Genomic DNA, 19,007 nt, shown 5'->3' on the forward strand with positions numbered 1-19,007 from the left:
TATCCCAGGGGCTGTGCACAGAGGAAGGGCAACACACCCAGGTTGGGGAGGTCAGGGATGGATGAGTGGAGAAGTGATGCACACAACTACAGGGGCTCAAGAGCAGAGATCTCTCCTAAGAAGGGTATCCCTCTAGGGATCTGAGTGAGGAAAGAGTTTTCCAGAAAAGCAGGGAGGTTAAGACATATCCATAGAGTGGGTTTGGCTTTCCTTATGCATGTAATTGATCCGCACTCATGACCAGAGGGAAGAACGAGGAACTGAGCTAGGGTATCATCATTATTCTCCTTCTGAACTTGAGCCAGAGTCCATGAGTTTTAGAACCCAGTCAGATGTGAGTTGCAGTTAGTAAAATGCCAGAGAAGGAGGGTGATTCTTTCACCAACTGCTGCCACGATTCTCCTGTGGATTTTTGGCACGTCTTAGGAGAGCTGCCCGTGGGTTTGGGGCTATATTAGGAAATGGCCATGGAGGGTGTGGGCAGAGGATTGAGCCAGTTGATCTGTGACAGTTTGTGTGTGTGGCGGGGAGGGGATTGGGGGAAGGAGGTAAGGGAAAATGCAACAGAGAGGTGAGGCCTGGAAACCTGCTTCAGGAACATTCTTACTTGCCATTAAGGCCACCAGACTGTGCAAGACGGACAGACGTCTCCAGTCCAATCCATCCAAGACAAGGATCTTGGTTTTAAACCTTGTATCTTCGGTCATGGGCACTTTGTGGATCTCTCTCTTTCCATTGGCTTCCCCTTTTTTTTTTTTTTTTTTGCGGTACGCGGGCCTCTCACTGTTGTGGCCTCTCCCGTTGCGAAGCACAGGCTCCAGACGCGCAGGCTCAGCCGCCATGGCTCACGGACCCAGCCGCTCCGCGGCATGTGGGATCTTCCCGGACCGGGGCACGAACCCGTGTCCCCTGCATCGGCAGGCGGACTCTCAACCACTACGCCACCAGGGAAGCCCCATGGCTTCCCTTTTGATAGGCAGGAGGTCGTTCTTAGGGATTGAGGTAAATCGAGGTAGTTATTTGGTTTGTATCATGGCAGGTCTAAACTCTTTGCTTGCTACAATCTGACCATACTTGCTCTTTTCCCAAATTTCTCTAAATAGCTCTTTCTCCAGTTAAGCAAGTGGCCCCATCCTGTGCCCACATTCTGTTCATTTCTACCTTCTTGCCTTTGCAATTTCTACCTTGCCTTTCTTTGCCTTGTCTCCCTACCTTTCTTTTCTCTGCAATACCCTCTCTCCTTTTCTTCCTCTTTCCTTTCGCAAACTTTACCATTGTTCTGATTGTTCAAGACCCAGCTTAAGCCCCATGTAGTCCATGAAAACTTCCCTACCTACTCTAGGCCACGCTGATCTTTTCCTTTTTTTTTTTTTCAATTTTCCAAAAAAAAAAAAATCCCAAATTTATAGTCCAAATCCTGCCAGGTAACACTGAGACTTAGGGTGTTGAAGAGGGAGAAATCACTTTAAAGACCACCTAAGCCCTTCATCTTGCCCCATCATCATCTGTCCTTTCCTCTCTTCTCTTGGAGGAAGACTTTTTTATTTTTATTTTTTGCGGTACGCGGGCCTCTCACCGTTGTGGCCTCTCCCGTTACGAAGCACAGGCTCCGGACGCGCAGGCTCAACGGCCATGGCTCACGGACCCAGCCGCTCCGCGGCATGTGGGATCTTCCTGGATCGGGGCACGAACCCGTGTCCCCTGCATCGGCAGGCGGACTCTCAACCACTGCGCCACCAGGGAAGCCCGAGGAAGACTTTTTTATTGAAAGCACAAATACAACAACATCAAAGGACAGAATGCTCATAATCTCATCATCTTAATACAGCAATTTTAAGTTTTATACAATTCCTTTCAAGTCATACTCATTGCTTTGTCAATTCATAAACCATTTTATATTTAGTTTTTCTCCATTTAACCCAAACACATCTTATGTTTCCTCACAGTTATTGTAACAGAAGCATAACGTTGCCTCTTGTTACTGTAATGTAATTAATTGCATCAAGCCACTCTCCTGATACTGGGCCGTGGGTTACTGGCTCTACCTTTTCAAAAGAATTACATGTTTCTCTTAATTCCATCTCCTCTGACCTCTGAGAATTTACTCTGTCAATTATCTTTCCCTTGCATTTTTTAAAATAGATTTTATTTATTTATTTATTTACTTATTTATTTTTGGCTGTGTTGGGTCTTCGTTGCTGCGCTCAGGCTTTCTCTAGGTGCGGCGAGCCGGGGCTACTCTTCGTTGTGGTGCACAGGCTTCTCACTGCGGTGGCTTCTCTTGTTGCGGAGCACAGGCTCTAGGCGCATGGGCTTCAGTAGTTGTATTTCACGGGCTCTAGAGCTCAGGCTCAGGAGTTGTGGTGCATGTGCTTAGTTGCTCCGCGGCATGTGGGATGTTCCCTGACCGGGGCTCGAACCCGTGTCCCCTGCATTGGCAGGCGGATTTTTAACCACCGCGCCACCAGGGAAGCCCCTCCCTTGCATTTTATTCTCTCGCTGTCTTCAGACACCTTCTGTTGTACCTACGGGGATGTTCAGGTTTATCTATCCTAAAACATATCTCAACCCTGCCAGATAACCTTTCTCTGTAGCCTCCATTATTTCCCAACCAGCTCATTCTTTTACTCTTGTTATTACCCTTCTCCATCCCCCATTTCAAGAGAAAATTTCTTTTTAATGACCATGTCATCGAGTCCAAAGAGATCTTCTCAGTCCTATTGTCCCTGACATTGACCATGGCCTTCTGAAACGGCCCTCTAGGCCCTTGGTGACATCACATTTCAGTCGTTCTCCTCAGCTTTCTCTCAGAGTCTTTCCTTGCCTTTTTCATTGCCTCCTCTTCCGTTTTTTCAACATGAAGGTCTTTCTCAAGGGCCTGTCTTCAGCCCTCTTCTCTGCTTTCCTCTCTTCCCAGGCATACTCATTCACTGTCACATCTTTAGCTAATAATTCTGCGCAAATGATTTCCATATCTGTACTTTTAGCCCTACCTGCCTTATCTCCCAAGCCTGAGGCTCACCTCCACCACCCACCACTCGTGCTAACATCACTCCCTGGGTGTTGGCCCAGCTCCCCGCAGCGCATTCAACACCCAACCTTTTTCGTCCTCCACCCCAGCCTCTCCACTGGCTTCCTTTGATCTACCCTTGAACATATGGCCTCAAAACCTCTGAATCATCTTTTATTCTTTTCTCTCCTCATATTTCATGAGCTGATTTAACATCCAGAATGTGTCTCATCCATTTTCTGATTTCCCCTCAAACTCACAAAGTTTTTAGTTAAAAAAAGTTTAAATACAAAAGCAGTATGCTTGTGTTAAAAATGCAAATGATGTAATATTATTATAGTCAGATGCATTCAGATATAGAGTAACAAATGAATGTTCCTCTCCATGAAAGTGAACATTTCTCTTCAAATATTTACTCCTCAACCCCTCTCCCAATTTTATTTCTTTTCCCACTGGGAAAGTGGATTTCCAATCAATACTTTTTTTTTCATGAATGGAATTACACTATACTGTAATCTTGCTTTCTCCCCTCCCTCATGTGATAGATAGATCTTACAGGGAACAGAATAGAAAGTCCAAAAATAGACCCACATGTACATTGTAATAAATTTTGAAAAAGTATAAAATTGATTCAATGGAGAAATGATAGTCTTTTCAACAAATAGTGCTATAATAACTGGACACCTTATGCAAAAAGTTAACTTCAAACTTTATCTAGCAAAATATATAAAAGTTGACTCAGATGAGTTGTAGAGCTAAAACATTACATTTCTAGAAGGAAACATAGGAGAAAATATTTGTGACCTTGGGTTAGATAAAAATTTTCTTAGACAGGACATAAAAAGCATAAGCCAAAAAAAATTACAAATTGGACTCCATCAAAGTTAAAAACTTATGCTTTTCAAAAGATACTATTAAGAGAATAAAAAGATGGGCTTCCCTGGTGGCGCAGTGGTTGAGAATCTGCCTGCCAATGCAGGGGACATGGGTTGGAGCCCTGGTCCGGGAGGATCCCACATGCCGCGAAGCAAGTAAGCCCGTGCACCACAACTACTGAGCCTGCATGCTGCGACTACTGAAGCCCACGCGCCTAGAACCCGTGCTCTGCAACAAGAGAAGCCATCGTAGGGGCTTCCCTGGTGGCGCAGTGGTTGAGAGTCCGCCTGCCGATGCAGGGGACACGGGTTCGTGCCCCGGTCCGAGAAGATCCCACATGCCGCGGAGCGGCTGGGCCCGTGAGCCATGGCCACTGAGCCTGCGCGTCCGGAGCCTGTGCTCCGCAACGGTAGAGGCCACAGCAGTGAGAGGCCCGCGTACCGCAAAAAAAAAAAAAAAAAAGAGAAGCCATCGCAGTGAGAAGCCCACGCTTCACAACGAAAAGTACCCCCGCTCGCCACAACTAGAGAAAGCCCACACGCAGCAGCGAAGACCCAACACAGCCAAAAATAAATAAATAAAATAATAATTTTTAAAAAATCTTAAAAAAAAAAGAGAGAATAAAAAGACAAGCTATGGGGACTTCCCTGGCAATCCAGTGGTTAAGACTGTGTGCTTCCACTGCAGGGGACACAGGTTCGATCCCTGGTTGGGGAAATAAGATACTGCCTGCTGCACGGTGTGGCCAAAAAAAAAAAAAAAAAAAAAAGACAAGCTATGGACTAAGAGAAAATATTTGCAAAAATACTTATCTGAAAAAGAGTTTATATCCAGGATATGTAAAGATACTTACAACTTGATAATAAGAAAACAATGCAATTATAAAATTAGTAAAAGATTCAAACAGGCACTTCAAGAAAGAAATATTAATGGAAAGTAAGCACATAAAATGTTGCTCAACATCATTAGTCATCAGGAAAATGCAAATTATAGACCACAACAAGGTATCACTGCATGGCTACTAGAATGATTCAAATTAAAATGACTGATAAAACCAAGAGCTAACAAAGACGTGGAACAACCAGAACTCTCATACGTTGCTGGTGAGAATGTAAACTATTATATCCACTTCGGAAGACAGTTTGGCAGTTTTATATAAAGTTAAACATACATTTGCCACATGACGTAGCAATTCGAATCCTAGGTTTTTACTTAAGAGAAATGAAAATGGGCTCACACAAAGACCTGGAAGCAAATGTTTATAGCAGCTGTATTCATAACAGCCAAAACAAAACAGAATTAAAGACAACCCAAATGTCCATCAGTTGGTGAGTGGATAAACAAATGGTGGTATAGCCACTCAGTGGGATACTAGTTAGCAATAGAAAGGGACAAATTACTGATGTATGCAAAAACTTGGATGAATCACAAGACATTATGCTAAGTAAAGGAAACTAGACACAAAAGGCTACGTACTGTGTTATCCCATTTATATGAAATTCTGGGAAAGGCAAAGCTATAGAAACAGAAATCAGATTGGTGGTTGCCAGGGATTGGGGTAGGGGCAGGGGATAGACTGTAGGCTGGCACAAGGGAACTTTTTAGGGCAATAGGAAAGTTCCATATCTTGAATGTAGTGACAGTTACTCATGTCAAAACCCATTGAGCTGTACGTACACTTTAAAAAAAGGTAAATTTTATCTGATTGAATTATTTGGCTGAATTTACCTGTCTGAATTAAGCCTGGCTAAAAAGAAAAGAAAAGAAAGAAGGAAGGAAGGAAGGGAAAGAAAAGCAAAAGCAAAAGCAAAAAAAAAAAAAAGAATATATATATATATATATACACATATTGAAGTGGAATTTTCTGCACCAGATGGTGAGCTGATTTTAAATTCTGATAGATAAGGCTAAATCATCCTCCCAAATGGCTATACCAATTTACACCTCCACCACTAGAATCTGAGAGTGCCTATTTCCCCATACTCTGGCACAAATGGATATAATCAATTTTTTAAAATGTCTATTTGATGGTGAAAAACCTTATGATTCTTGATACTTCAGTCATGCACTGCTAAGATCTTATCCTAATTGGGTCTCTCCACTTGTAGTCTTTTCTCTCTCCAAATCATCTTATATATTGTTAATAGAGTAATCCTTCTTGTGCTTAGTTCTAATATCTCCAAAAATCATTAATGATACCCCATTGCCTACAAAGTTAAATCTAGACCCTTTAGCCAGATGTTTGAGTCCTTATTCTATCGCAGCTTCCCTTTTCTCTCTTCTCTACTTCACCTAAGTGTCTGTCTTATTTTTCTAGATCAGGATCTTAGTTCCCTGACCAGGGATTGTACCTGCAACCCCTGCATTGGAAGGCAGAGTCTTTACCACTGGACTACTGGGGAAGTCCCCTGAGCTCCATGTTTTTAGATTTCATAAATAAGTGAGATCATACGGTATTTGTCTTTCTCTGACATATTTCACTTAACATAATGCCCCTAAGGTCCATCCACGTTGTTGCAAATGACAGGATTCCCTTCTTTTTCATAGCTGAATAATATTCCTCTGTGTGTGTGTGTGTGTGTGTGTGTGTGTGTGTGTGTTTGTGTTTGTGTACTACATTTATCCATTCACCTGTTGATGAGTGCTTAGGTAGTTTCCCAGTCTTGGCTATTGTGAGGAATGCTACACTGAGCGTGGGAGTACAGATATCTCTTCACAATAGTGATTTTCTTTGGATATTCACCAAAGAGTTGTGGTGCACGGACTTAGTTGCTCCGCGGCATATGGGATCTTCCCGGACCAGGGCTCGAACCCGTGTCCCCTGCATTGGCAGGCAGATTCTTAACCACTGAGCCAACCAGGGAAGCCCCTCAGCCATATTCTGAGGGAGGGCTATTTCTGATTCTCCAACAATCTTACCACCAGGCAAGAAGCCTAGTTGGGCTGACGCTGCAAGGCTGGGCCCAGCAGGGCAAGCGGACTGGAGAGCAACGTGCATCCTTTTGTTAATGTGGATGATTCACATTTTCCACTGTCCACTATAGCTTCCTGGCAATACCATAGTGTCCCCAATTCACACCTTTCATAACCTGATTGGTGCAAGCATTCCAATGGGATGGCGATATCCAAAACTGCCAATTCCATGTTCCTAGGCCTTTAACCCCCCCCCCCGGGCGTCCTCGGAGCTCGATGCCCGGCGCATAGCAGGTACTCGACAAATGTTAATTCCCTCCGTTGCTTTCCTGATCCCAGCCACCCACCCTGAACTCTACCCCGCCAAATGCTGATCCTTTGACACTCTCTTCACCTCCCAAGCGCGTTGCTTTCCCTAAAAGGGCCTAAACGTGTGTGGGTCTCTCCAGCTCTGCTTCAATTCGATTCTGCAGGCGCCTTCTGCAGGCCTACTACATGCGCGGTTTGCGGGTTTCCCAAACTCAGAGCATCCTGCATGTTCCTTTCCAAATGACCTGGACAGGAGGCAAGACCTCTAGACGGGAGGCAGGATGGGTAGAGCTGTGTGCGCCTTTTCTCGCCTCCTCTACTGCACGTCGAGCTCCTGGGAAGGGAACCCGACCTTTCCTTCGCTTTGTCCCCGAAGGCTGTCCTACCAACGCAGGCGCCCCACTCACACCTGCTGCCCCGCACAGACTCAAGCCAGAGGAGGAGCGAGAAGCCCGTCACGTTCGCGCCGGCCAGGTTTTCCGGCTCTGACCCCTCCTCGTGGGCCTCCCTGCCGGCGGGCGCCCCCGGGGGCGGGACGCGCCGGGCCATCAGGGCGGCGGACCGGGTGTTCCGTGCGGGTCGGGGCGGCGCCGGCCGCCGGCCGGGCCCAGGCCCCCAGCGTCCCGCGCGTCCCCACCCAGGAGGCGGATCCCGGGGGCGGGCCGGGCTTCGACCCCGCGCCGCGCAGCCCCCGTGCGCCCGCGCCCCGCGCCTGCCGTTTGCAGCCCCGCAGGCAGGAGCCCGGCCGGCCGGGAGGTGGTGCTCGCCTGCCCGCGCTCGGGCCCGCGCGTTGCCGGGCAGCGGCTTGGAGGCTCCGAAGGGGGCGGAGCGGGGAGGCCGGCGTGCGGCTGGCTGCCCCCGTCCGTCCGCGGTTCCGGCCCCCGGCCAGCCCCCGCCTCGCCGGCCTCCCTCCGCGCCGGTGCGCGGCACCCCGTCCCAGCAGTCGCCGCCGCAGCGGCCGCCCCTCCCGGGCCTGAGAGCGCTGAGCCGCGAGGCCGGGCCGGGGCGCCGACCGGGACAGCCAGAGGCGCGGCGCCGACGCCGAGGCGCGGCCATGGAGGGGAAGACCCGCGCCGGGGTCGCGCTGGTCCCGGGGCCGAGCGACCGCGGGCCTTCCGCCCGCCGCGCCCGCCGCCGCCGCCGCCGCCGCTCGGGGCTGCTGCTCCCCGGCCTCTGGCTGCTGCTGCTGGCCCGGCCGGCCTTGTGCGCCCCAGGTAAGCACCGCGGAGACCCTCCGGCGCGACCCTGCCTTCCTTCATTGCTGCTATTTTCAAAATCCGGCTTTCCCCGCCCATCCTCTTTTATTCTCCACCGCTCCCTCGCCCTCCTTTCTTGAGATGCTTTTCCATTCTTGTTGGGCCCAGCAAATAAAGACACGCAGAAAATAATACGAAAAAGCAAGCGGGTTCTGGCCAATCTTGCTGAAGGTCTGCAAAGCTATTCTGTTATCCAGGGAGCCTGTGGCGGGTCTGGTGGCTTCATCTCAGAATGTGCCTTTATTTTCCCTGCAAAACGCAGGCACTGGAATTGTATTTGTGCATGACTATATGAATATGGTTACATCAAATTTTTGGAAATACTTTATTGTCGGGGCGAAGGGGTACATTCGGTGTGTTTGCTTGAAGACAGTATTGCATTACTCTGGGTGGCCCTGCTTCCCCCCGATGCAGGCAGCTGGCGGTGTCCCCCAGTGCACCAGGACACAAAGAACATTCAAAGAGTATCTCTTGGAAAGCGCCCTGGCCATGGATCTTTCCAGGGAAATAGCTATTGCTGTTACTTCTGCAAAGGCATGAATACAACAGAATGTGAAAATATTGTGATTCTTAAGTGTCAGGGCATGAAAGGAGTAAGGGTTGTTTTTATAATAGATGCAGTTTACTGACTGTTAGCGTGGAATTAGGAGGCATGATTTATGAAGAAGCATGTGGGCGGGTTTTGTTGTTGAGGAAATGATTTAATTCATATTGCTTCTCTGAAATGTTTATTTGTCCACCCCGAGCCTACACAGAGGATGGTCTGGAAACCATCTCTGAGATGACATGCTGCAAGCCAGTGATTGCCCCAGCACACACACACTTGACCACTTTGGGGGCAGGAAAGGTGGAGTGAGCAGTGCGCAGAGCTGCTGCACACTGAACAAAACCAGAAAGCCATGGAAGCCACTCCAAATCCTCCCTTCTCATGGGAGCAGTGCCAGAGGACTGGCAAGTGGCTTTGGAAGGAAATGGAACACATTTGAAGGTGTCCCTGGACCTCACTGTCAGAATTATAACCAGTGCCAGATAGAGGATGGGACAAAAAAGCATAGGAAGGGACTTAAGGGATCATAGAATGGAACTGCTCCTCTGACTGAAGAGGAAACTGACAGAGAAGTGACTTGCTCAAGGTCACAGGCTAGTTGGTGCAGACTCATCTCTTTTCCATTCTCCTTACGGCTCTTAACCCGTGGACTTATGCACACCTGAGACCTCCTCATAGATTTCCCATAACTGGGTGGTAGAGCCCTGCTCAGGGAGTCACACCAGAGCTGGGGGGACAAAATGGGTCTCTTTCATGCAGTACACAGAGAGTGTAAACAGCTTTGTCTGACCTAGCTCCTCAGCTCCCAGTCCTGCCTCTGAGCGTTCTAGCCTGTGTGTCCAGAGGAGCGGAGACCCAGAGCTTTCCACGGGAAGAGGTAATCATGAAGAGGGCTCTTGGCGTTAGTCAACAAAGCAAGCCCATCTGATACTCATGGATTCATCTGCTGGGGGACGTGGCAAGCTAATTGTTCCCATTTACTGAGTGCTTGCTGTACGCCAGGTGCTGCATTTTACTTACATGATCCGATCACACTCATTTTACAGATGAGAAAACTAAGGCTTCAGGAGTTTAGGTTAGTTTGACTCCAGACTCTACGCATGTAACCTCTCTTCAGCTTCCCCATGTGAACATGGCCATCTGGATTTGCTGCAGGTGTTGTGGATAATATAAGTAATTCTCTTGATAAATTTAGAATAAATGGAGCTGTTTGTACTGTTCCTCCATAACTTTCTCGTCGGTGCAAGTCTGTTCCTGTTCCCCCTTAAACCCCAAATACAAATATTCAACCTGGTGACTTGAAATTATATTTCCGCTCTAGAGCTGACAGCACGGAAGCAGAGACTTCTTCATGGGTTGGTGTATTGGGCTCCCCTGGTTGAGGCACGCAAAAAATAATAACCATAAAGCTGCTTCTAGTCTGGGTCATAGGATAGGAACTGAGAAGGGGAGGGACACAGCGCCGGTCCTCAAGGATCCAGGTGGAGACCCAGAGCAGCGCATAAGCAGGTGCCGACCCCTGCACGGACTGTCACTGGATAGGAGAGGCAGTGAGTGAAAGGGCTCCTTAAGGAAGACCTCTTAAAGGTGGCCCCGATCCACTTGAAGGCTGAGAGGAGTGATATTGGTGGAGGGTGGCTTCCTGATGTAGGATAGCTGGGCATGGTGAGTGGCAGGTGATCCTGAAGAGATGCTGCATTTCAGTCCACGTCTTGTCTCTGTGCCACCAGGACCCTCTGGCTCCTCTTCCTGAGTGTTGTATTTTCACCATTGGAGCGGGGCTGGGGAGGCTTTGCCGAACATGCCGTGGTAGTTCTCTTTCTGAAGAGTAAGTGGTATTAGTCAGAAAGTGGCATGTCTTACTCCTGCCTTGGGTCTCCTAGATGAGGCTGTAGTCCCTTCTGTGGTTGTCTGCAAACTCGCGTCTCCTTCCGCAGGTTTGTCTTTCCTTGTTAACTTTTGTTAAATGGAGTCCACCCTCCAGTTGCTCCCCTTATTTCAGTCTTTGTTTAAATTTCTATGTTTTATTGATTTCTTGTCTATTTCTATTTCATTCAGCATTTTGATTGTGCCCTTTTTTGTTTGCTTGTTTAAACATTTATAAGTTTGGTCTTGTGGAAACAAATTGTAATATTTTGGACTTATTTTTGAATGGAGTCCTTTTAGGAGATCCTACATCCACAATATTAAAAGAAAGGGTTGTGCCCATTTCTTCATCTTATTCAGGGATAAGTCTTTCTTAAAATAATAGTTATGAAATTGATAACTTCAGAAATTATTGGAAGGTACAGAAAACAGGTATCCATAATCCCATAACCTATAGCTAACACTGTAAATAATTTTGTCTTTCCTTTGTTAACGTTAATAAAAAGAAAACTGAATTATATGTATTTACTTTTTTCACTCAATATTTAACTTAAGCATCTCCCTATTCATTAAATATTGTTCAAAAACAGTTTCCATCCTAATAATTTACTTAATTATTCTTTTATTATTTCCAGCTTTTTCTGTTGTTATAAATAATGCTATGATGAATAGCTACGTAGGTAAGGCTTTGTCTATATTTCTTTGTGCGTGGGCTCCGCTGGGTGCCTAATACGTGTCTCAGTAGGTGGTTGTTGAATGAATCAACTTTTTATGTAAAGCTGTAATGCTGAAATTAACCCAAGCAGTTTATGCAGTTTACTGTTTCACTTCATCATAACCAGCATGGAATATTATTTTTAAAACTCTTGTTGCTTTAATTTTTTATTACTCTTGAGTTGAATTTTTTAATATAAATTTATTTCTTTATTTATCATTTTTGGCTGTGTTGGGTCTTTGTTGCTGCACGCGGGCTTTCTCTAGTTGTGGCGAGCAGGGGCTTCCCTTTGTTGCTGTGTGCGGGCTTTTCATTGTGGTGGCTTCTCTTGTGGAGCACGGGCTTTCTGGGCTTTCGGTGCATGGGCTTCAGTAGCTGTGGCACGTGGGCTCACTAGTTGTGGCACGCGGACTCTAGAGTGCAGGCTCAGTAGTTGTGGTGCAGGGGCTTAGCTGCTCTGCGGCATGTGGGATCTTCCTGGATCAGGGCTCGAAACCGTGTCCCCTGCATTGCCAGACAGATTTTTAACCACTGCTCCACGAGGGAAGTCCCTTGAGTTGAATATTTTCTGTTTATTTTGTATTTGTATTCTGCGAATTTTCTGTTTTTGCTTATTTACCTGTGATATATATATATATACACACACACACGTATATATTTAAAATTTTTCTTTATGTATTAAAGATAACAACCTTTTTTTCCTCCTTTTTGTTGTGTTCTCCCCCTCCAAATGGATTTTCTTTTAAATTTTCTATAATCTTGAAATTTGATTATTTTGATTAGCAAAATCTGCCATTTGTTTTTCTTCATTGCGCTTCATGGCATGTTAAATTTTTATCTTAATGCACTATTTTATTATTAGCTTTTTGAGGTGAATATTGTTACACTTTTTGAGTGGTTTAGTACCTATAAACAAAGACTTAGATAAATGTTTCGAAGGTGTGATTCCTCGAGCCTCTTGGGGACGTGTGGGTGCTTGTTAAGAATGTAGATTTCTGGGCTTCCCTGGTGGCGCAGTGGTTGAGAGTCCGCCTGCCGATGCAGGGGATACGGGTTCGTGCCCCGGTTCGGGAAGATCCCATATGCCGCGGAGTGGCTGGGCTGGTGAGCCATGGCCGCTGGGCCTGCGCGTCCGGAGCCTGTGCTTCGCAACGGGAGAGGCCACAGCAGTGAGAGGCCCGCGAACCACAAAAAAAAAAAAAAAAAAAAAAAAAGAATGTAGATTTCTGGGCTCACCCTTGGCCTACATTAGAATCTTCGGTGGGAGTAACTGGGAATCTTCCTTTTTAACAAGTTCACCGCTGATTTTTAGGCACCTTCACCTTGGAACCAATGATCCAGATACCATAAACCCCTAATTGAAAGTTAATGGCATTTTGGGGATATACCACTTAATATCTTGCAATTGTCTTTTAACTGTTAGAACAGTTGATTTAAAATCGTGACATTGAAACTGTTTTTGGTTATATCTTGTTTGCTTGGTTGTCTTTGGGTTGAGAATCAAAGGGCATAGAGGATGTCATTTTAAATCCTCACCTCCTGGCCCCTAGGGAACAGCTGCTGCGGTCTTTGTCAGGAAATGCCTCATTTAATCCTGAAAACAAAACCCAGCAGGGTTGTGAAAAGTCACGGGGGACCTGGGAGCCACAGGTTTTTTTTTCTCAGTGCCTTGGGTGCTAGAGGCAGCTAATTACTGTAATTATAATTACACTAGGTTGATTTTCCCAGATAGGAAGATGCTGTTCTCACTGATCTAATTTGTTTCCAAGTTGTGACCACCCACCTTTCATCTGCAGCTCACTGTGACATGATTTCTCTCTCATGTGCTTAGGCAGCATGATTTGTTGGAAAGCACATTGAATTGTGAGTTAACATACCTGAACGTGCTCTTCTCAGCCAGTGACTTGCTGTGTGACTGTGGATAGGTCACCGTGTCCTGAGTTATTTCATCAGTGTAATAAGGGGTCGCTGAGATGATCTCTAAGTTCCCTTTAGCTCTTATATTTCAGGTCCACAGGTTGGATACCTTGGAATGCACTTGTTATAGCAACTGTCCTACTTCTACTGAATGTTTGTGAGTGTCACTGTCTCACTGTCCTGTAGATGTCCTAGCCCAGTGACTTACTGAAGGCCATTGTATTCAATACTTCTTTTTTTAAAAAAATCCTCCTCCACTCTTCCCTCCTGCATCCCCACCCCCAGGACACCCACCGTGTCCATTTTCTCCTGATCCCTTGCATCCTAGATCCCCACTCCCACCCCACCTCATAAACCTAGTCCCAAGAGCACAGGCTGTGGAGTCAGACTCGGAGGTCACGAGAACCACGGGAGCCCCTGCAGGTAGTTAGGCAAGAAGGAAGTGATGTGACCAGATTTGCCACCTGTCACTTCATGGTGGCGTGGGGTTGATGGAAATTTTGAAAACATGTATAGACTTGGTCATGTTTATAGGCTTCAAGGAACAATCAGTAAAGATACAGTGGTTGAAAATTTAAGAAAGAGTAGAAGTAACTGAAGGGTAATTCCTGCAAAGTGAAGAAGCTCCCGTGGGCAGGCTGGCGCACCATAGCGAGTGGGGGAGAAATAATGGGGGAAGGAATCGGGGGGGACTGCTGGAAGGTTGGGAGTGAAGCCTAAGGTAATGGGAGAAGTCTGTAGTGTCGCCAGTGCATATGTGATGCCGTCTGTCCTGTAGCATCTGACTGGCCGTGTGTGGCCAGGGAACGTGGGCGGTTGGCTTGAGTCAGGTTTGGGAATCTTGGGCAGACGCGGTGAAGGGCCGAGGGCAGTGGAGGGATCTGTGGTGGGGATGCCGCCGTGTGGAGTCTGGGCTGGATGAGGAAGGAGGGGGAAGCAGTGGATGGAGCAGTGGGAGAAGAGCGGGGATGTAGGACATGCGGGCGGGAGCGGGGACTAGGACGTGGCGGGTGCAGAGTATTCAGAACGTTGGTGCTGAAAAGGGCCAACAAGAGGGGGAAGTGAAAGGATTTGAAGCCTGAGACTTGCCCTCCTCAGATCGAGGCTCAGCCGCAGAGAGGCTGCTTTTCAACTCCAGTTTGTGCTTCGTGGTAACCGGCCGGCAACTGCCGGAGGGCCGAGTCCTGCTTTGGGGGGTGCTGTGTCTGTTCACGGGGGTGAAATAAGGCAGGACGTTCAGGGAGGGTGAAGGGGGAGCGGCAAGTAGGAGTCCCTGGGGCCGGTGAGGAAGGGGAGGAATCGGCCAGTACGGGGTGGGCTGGAGGAGGAGACAGATGTGGCTGGAAGGGGCGGCAGTGAGCGCCGGAGCGAAGGCTCCCGGGGGTTTGGAGGGTATGAGACCCAGGGAAGAGTGGAGGAATTTACTTTATTTATTTATTTTTAAAATAAATTCATTTATTTTATTTATTTTTGGCTGCATTGGGTCTTCGTTGCTGCGCGCGGGCTTTCTCTAGTTGTGGCGAGAGGGGGCTACTCTTCGTTGTGGTGCGCGGGCTTCTCATTGCGGTGGCTTCTCGCTGCGGAGCGCGGGCTCAGTAGTTGTGGCTCACGGGCTCTAGAACGCATGCGCAGTAGTTGTGGCTCGCAGGCTCTAGAGCGCAGGCTCAGTAGCTGTGGCGCACGAGCTTAGTTGCTCCGCGGCACGTGGGATCTTTCTGGACCAGGGCTCGAACCTGTGTCCCCTGCATTGGCAGGTGGATTCTTAACCACTGCGCCACCAGGGAAGCCCTGGAGGGATTCACTTTAGGCTGGAGGAGAGCAGGAGGAGGCTAGACCTGGGGGCAGAGATGGGCTGAGGGGCTGGTGACTGACCCCCCCGTTCGTGGGGATGGTGGACGAGGCCCTCTTCTGAGAAGAAGGCAGCTGTGAGAGGGGCTCGGGAGCGTGAGGAAGGAGACCACCACTGGTCTCCGGAGGAGATGAAGAGGAGGTGAGTGGACGAATCGCCGGGCGGTGCCCGGCCCGGCTGCAACTAGGAGGCCTGTCTCGGCAGCAGGCCCGGCAGGCGCGCTCTGCTTGCCTTTCCTGCGGCCCTGGTGGCCCAGAGCCTGGGCAGAACGTGAGGGGGTGACAGCCGTCCTGGGCGGTGGGTGGCACGTCTCAGCGGGAGGTCGGGGCTTGGGGGCCTCCTGCTCGTGGTGATGGGCAGGTGTTTGCGGCCCTGTGGAGCCAATGGGAGACTCTCCCCGCTCCTTTCTTTGTTCTCGTGTTGGGGCCTGTGGAAGGAACCCTTCATTACCGTGGTTTTGGGTGCTGGGATTAACTTTGGAGCCAGACAGCCTGAAGGGCTGCTGTAAACGCTGGGGAAATCCTGCTGGGAGCCTTCAAAGGGGGAAGACACACACACAGACACACAGACACACCGACACACACAGTCTTCCACAGCCATCTTGTAGGAGAACTTGCACTGAAACCAGGAGATAGGTGTGGACGGGGTGGGGGAGGGGAGGGGAGGCGGCAAGGCCTTTGCGCGTGCTGCGTGCTGCGTGCTGCGTGCTGCGTGGAGCAGCCTCAGGAGCGCATTAGGAAGGCACGCACCCAGGTCCCGCCCGGATCTGCTGAATCTACATTTTAAGGGCCTGCCTTGGTGAGTTGTCTGCACACTAAGGTTTGAAAAGCTCTGGCCTAGGCAGTGTTTCCTTGAGGTTGGGTGCGTTTCCAAGACTTTTGGTTGTTGCCTGTTAGTGGGGAGTCTTCAGCTCGTAAACATTCAGGTTTCAAGTTGGTTGGGAAGACTGAGCGAAGGGGCAGCCGCGGGTTCAGAGCTGGGCTGGCGTCTGGTGGGACACGTCGCTTAGAGAACTGCTCCTGCTGCTGTTCGCCCTCGGCCTGGGCGTGTTGGGAGGCCTTTCGGCCAGCCCTGCATTGCCCTGCAGCGATCTTGGTGGTGACAGCTGAGGATTACAAAAGCACCTGGAGGCAGCTGAAGCAAACAGGTGTCAAAAGTGAGGTGAACGTGGAAGCAATTCAAGTGCCCGTCAACAGACATGAACACAATGTGGTCCGTCCATACAAGGGAGTTGTTATTCCTTCTTACAAAAGAAGGAAGTTCTCATATAGGCTGCAACATGGATGAGCCTTGACATTAATGCTAGGTGAAGTAAGACAGTCACAAAAAGACAAAAACTGTATGACTCCAGTTATGTGGTATCTAGAGTTGTCAGAATCACAGAGATGGAAAGTAGAGTGGTGCCCGCCAGGGGCTGAGGGGAGGAGGGAAGGGGAGTTAGTGTTCAATGGGAGCGGAGTTTCAGTTTTGCAAGATGAAGAAAGTTCTGGAGATTGGTGGCACGACAATGTAAATGGACTTAACGCCACTGAACACTTAAAAATGGTTAAGACAGTAAATATTATGGGGGTTTTAATTTTATTTTTTAAAAACATTTATTTATATTTTGGCTGCGTTGGGTCTTCGTTGCTGCGCGCGGGCTTTCTCTAGTTGCGGCGAGCGGGGGCTACTCTTCGTTGCGGTGCGCGGGCTTCTCATTGCGGTGGCTTGTTGTGGAGCACGGGCTCTAGGTGCGCAGGCTTCAGTAGTTGTGGCTCAAGGGCCCTAGAGCACAGGCTCAGGAGTTGTGGCGCACGGGCTTAGTTGCTCCGCGGCATGTGGGATCTTCCTGGACCAGGGTTCGAACCCGTGTCCTCTGCATAGGCAGGCGGACTCCCAACCACTGTGCCACCAGGGAAGTCCCTTATGTGGGTTTTTTAAAACTACGGTTATTAAAAAACCAAAGTGAGGCAGAGTAGGAACTAGCTGGTTGGGTAGCAGGAATGAACATTCATCAGAGCTGGGAGCCACTGTGGCCTGGGGGCAGGGCAGGAACACAGGACAGGTGCTCGCTGTGGGAACATGCCGGCTGAGGCAGCTGACAGGCTGGGATGGAAAGGCCTCTGCAGGCCATCAGAGGCCAGATCTGATGGGGGCGAGTCGGCAGCTGGTGGCTAGGACAGCAGTCACATTTCCTGCACTTGGCTCTGTGGCACCATCAGGGATCTCCAGGCCTCTCAGCCTCAGGACCACTTCACCTCATGTCACCTCATCCCTCATCCCTCACTTCTAACCTCACCTTTCACCTTACACTTTATCTCTCACCTCACCTTTCACCTTATGCTTTATCTCTCACCTCACCTTACCTGCCCCTCATACATCACTTCTTACCTCACCTCACCTCACCTGTAGTGTTGAGAAAGCCATTTGATGGAGGATGAGATGGGGCTGGGGCTGGGGAAGGGGACTCTAGGAAGGGGCTGGAGTTTTCATCCTGGGCCTGAATAGAGTCTTAAGAATTTATAAAACCAGATTCTTCTTCCTTGCCCTTGGAATTGGGCTTTTACATATTTGGATGCATTTTCAGACTTACAATAGTTTTATTTTTTTTTCTGATTGTAAAAATGGTATGTGTTCCTTCCACTAATGTGTACTTACTGTTCCCTCTGCCTAGAACATTCTTATCTCAGATGCGATCTCCATGGTTTACTGCACCCCTTCTTTCAGGTCTCTGCTCAAGTCTCACGTCATCTGAGAGGCCTTCTCTAACTCTATTTTCAAGAAACAGCAGCCCCTCCGTAATTCCTTGCACCTGACCCTGATTTGTCTCCACGGCACTTATCACCATCTTACACGGGTCTGTTTATTCTCCGTCTCCCTCCACTAGACAGTCAGCTCCGCCAGGCCAGACTTGATCTGTTTGGTTCCGAGTTGTTTGTTTACCTGTGCAGCAAATCTTTCTGGAGCAGCCTACTCTGGGCCGAGACTGTGCTGGGCCCTGGGGATGCAGCAGTGAACAAAGGTCATTACATGATGATGTAATTACCTTTAGGTGAAAAATGCGGTGAAGAAGTGGAGGAGTAAAGGGTTTGGGAGTGAGGGGCTGAAGTGTGAATCTGGGTGGTGAGGGAGGCCACGTGAAGAGGGTGCCTGTATTAGCTGCTGGGGCCTCCATAATGAAGGGCCACAAACCCGCGACCTAAACACCAGAAGTTTATTGCGGCAGCGTTCTGGTCGCTAGACGTCCCAGGTCAAGGTCTGCAGGGTCGAGCTCCCTCTGAAGGGCAGTGGTGGGGAGGGTCTGTCCAGGCCTCTCTCCTGGATTCTGGCAGGCCTTGGCTTGTGGCAGCGAAACTCCAGTCTTCACGTGGGGTTCTCCCTGTGTGCATGTCGGTGTTCAAATTTCCCCTTTTTATAAGGACAGTCATTGGATTAGAGGCCCACTCTACACCGGTGTGACCTCATCTTAGCTACCTACATCTGCAGTGACCTTATTTCCAAATAAGGTCACATTCTGGGGTATTCGAGGTTAGGACGTCAACCTATGAATTTGGTGTGTGTGTGTGGACATGGTTCAAGCCATAATGGTAACACTTACTCTTAAGATTTGAAGGAGGCCAGAGGGTGAGCCAGGCAGGTCTTTGGGGGGTGGTGTTCCCTGCAGATGAAGCAGCCAGCACAAAGGTGGGAGTGTGCCCGTGTCGGGGGATGGGAAGGAGGCCAGTGTGCCCAAAGCAGAGACGGTCGGGGAGGGGAGTGGGAGGAAGTGG

At 48.8% G+C, this 19,007-nt stretch overlaps 1 protein-coding gene across 2 annotated transcripts in view; it reads left to right on the forward strand.

Annotated features, from left to right (window-relative positions):
* LOC115851733 (zinc finger CCCH-type antiviral protein 1-like) overlaps positions 1-19,007 on the forward strand; it is a 184,598-nt gene that overhangs the window by 23,528 nt on the left and 142,063 nt on the right. The window contains exon 1 of one of the 2 annotated variants that reach the window (XM_030853948.2): positions 8,142-8,322. The exons of the other annotated variant lie outside the window; for it this stretch is intronic. Coding sequence (XP_030709808.2) covers positions 8,163-8,322 — 160 coding nt within the window. The 5' untranslated portion in view covers positions 8,142-8,162. Of the gene's footprint in view, positions 1-8,141; positions 8,323-19,007 lie in introns of those variants that run through there. 2 annotated transcript variants of the gene reach the window in all.

The sequence above is a fragment of the Globicephala melas genome, chromosome 9 (genome assembly GCF_963455315.2).
Source record: "Globicephala melas chromosome 9, mGloMel1.2, whole genome shotgun sequence".
In the NCBI taxonomy this organism is placed as follows: Eukaryota; Metazoa; Chordata; class Mammalia; order Artiodactyla; family Delphinidae; genus Globicephala; species Globicephala melas.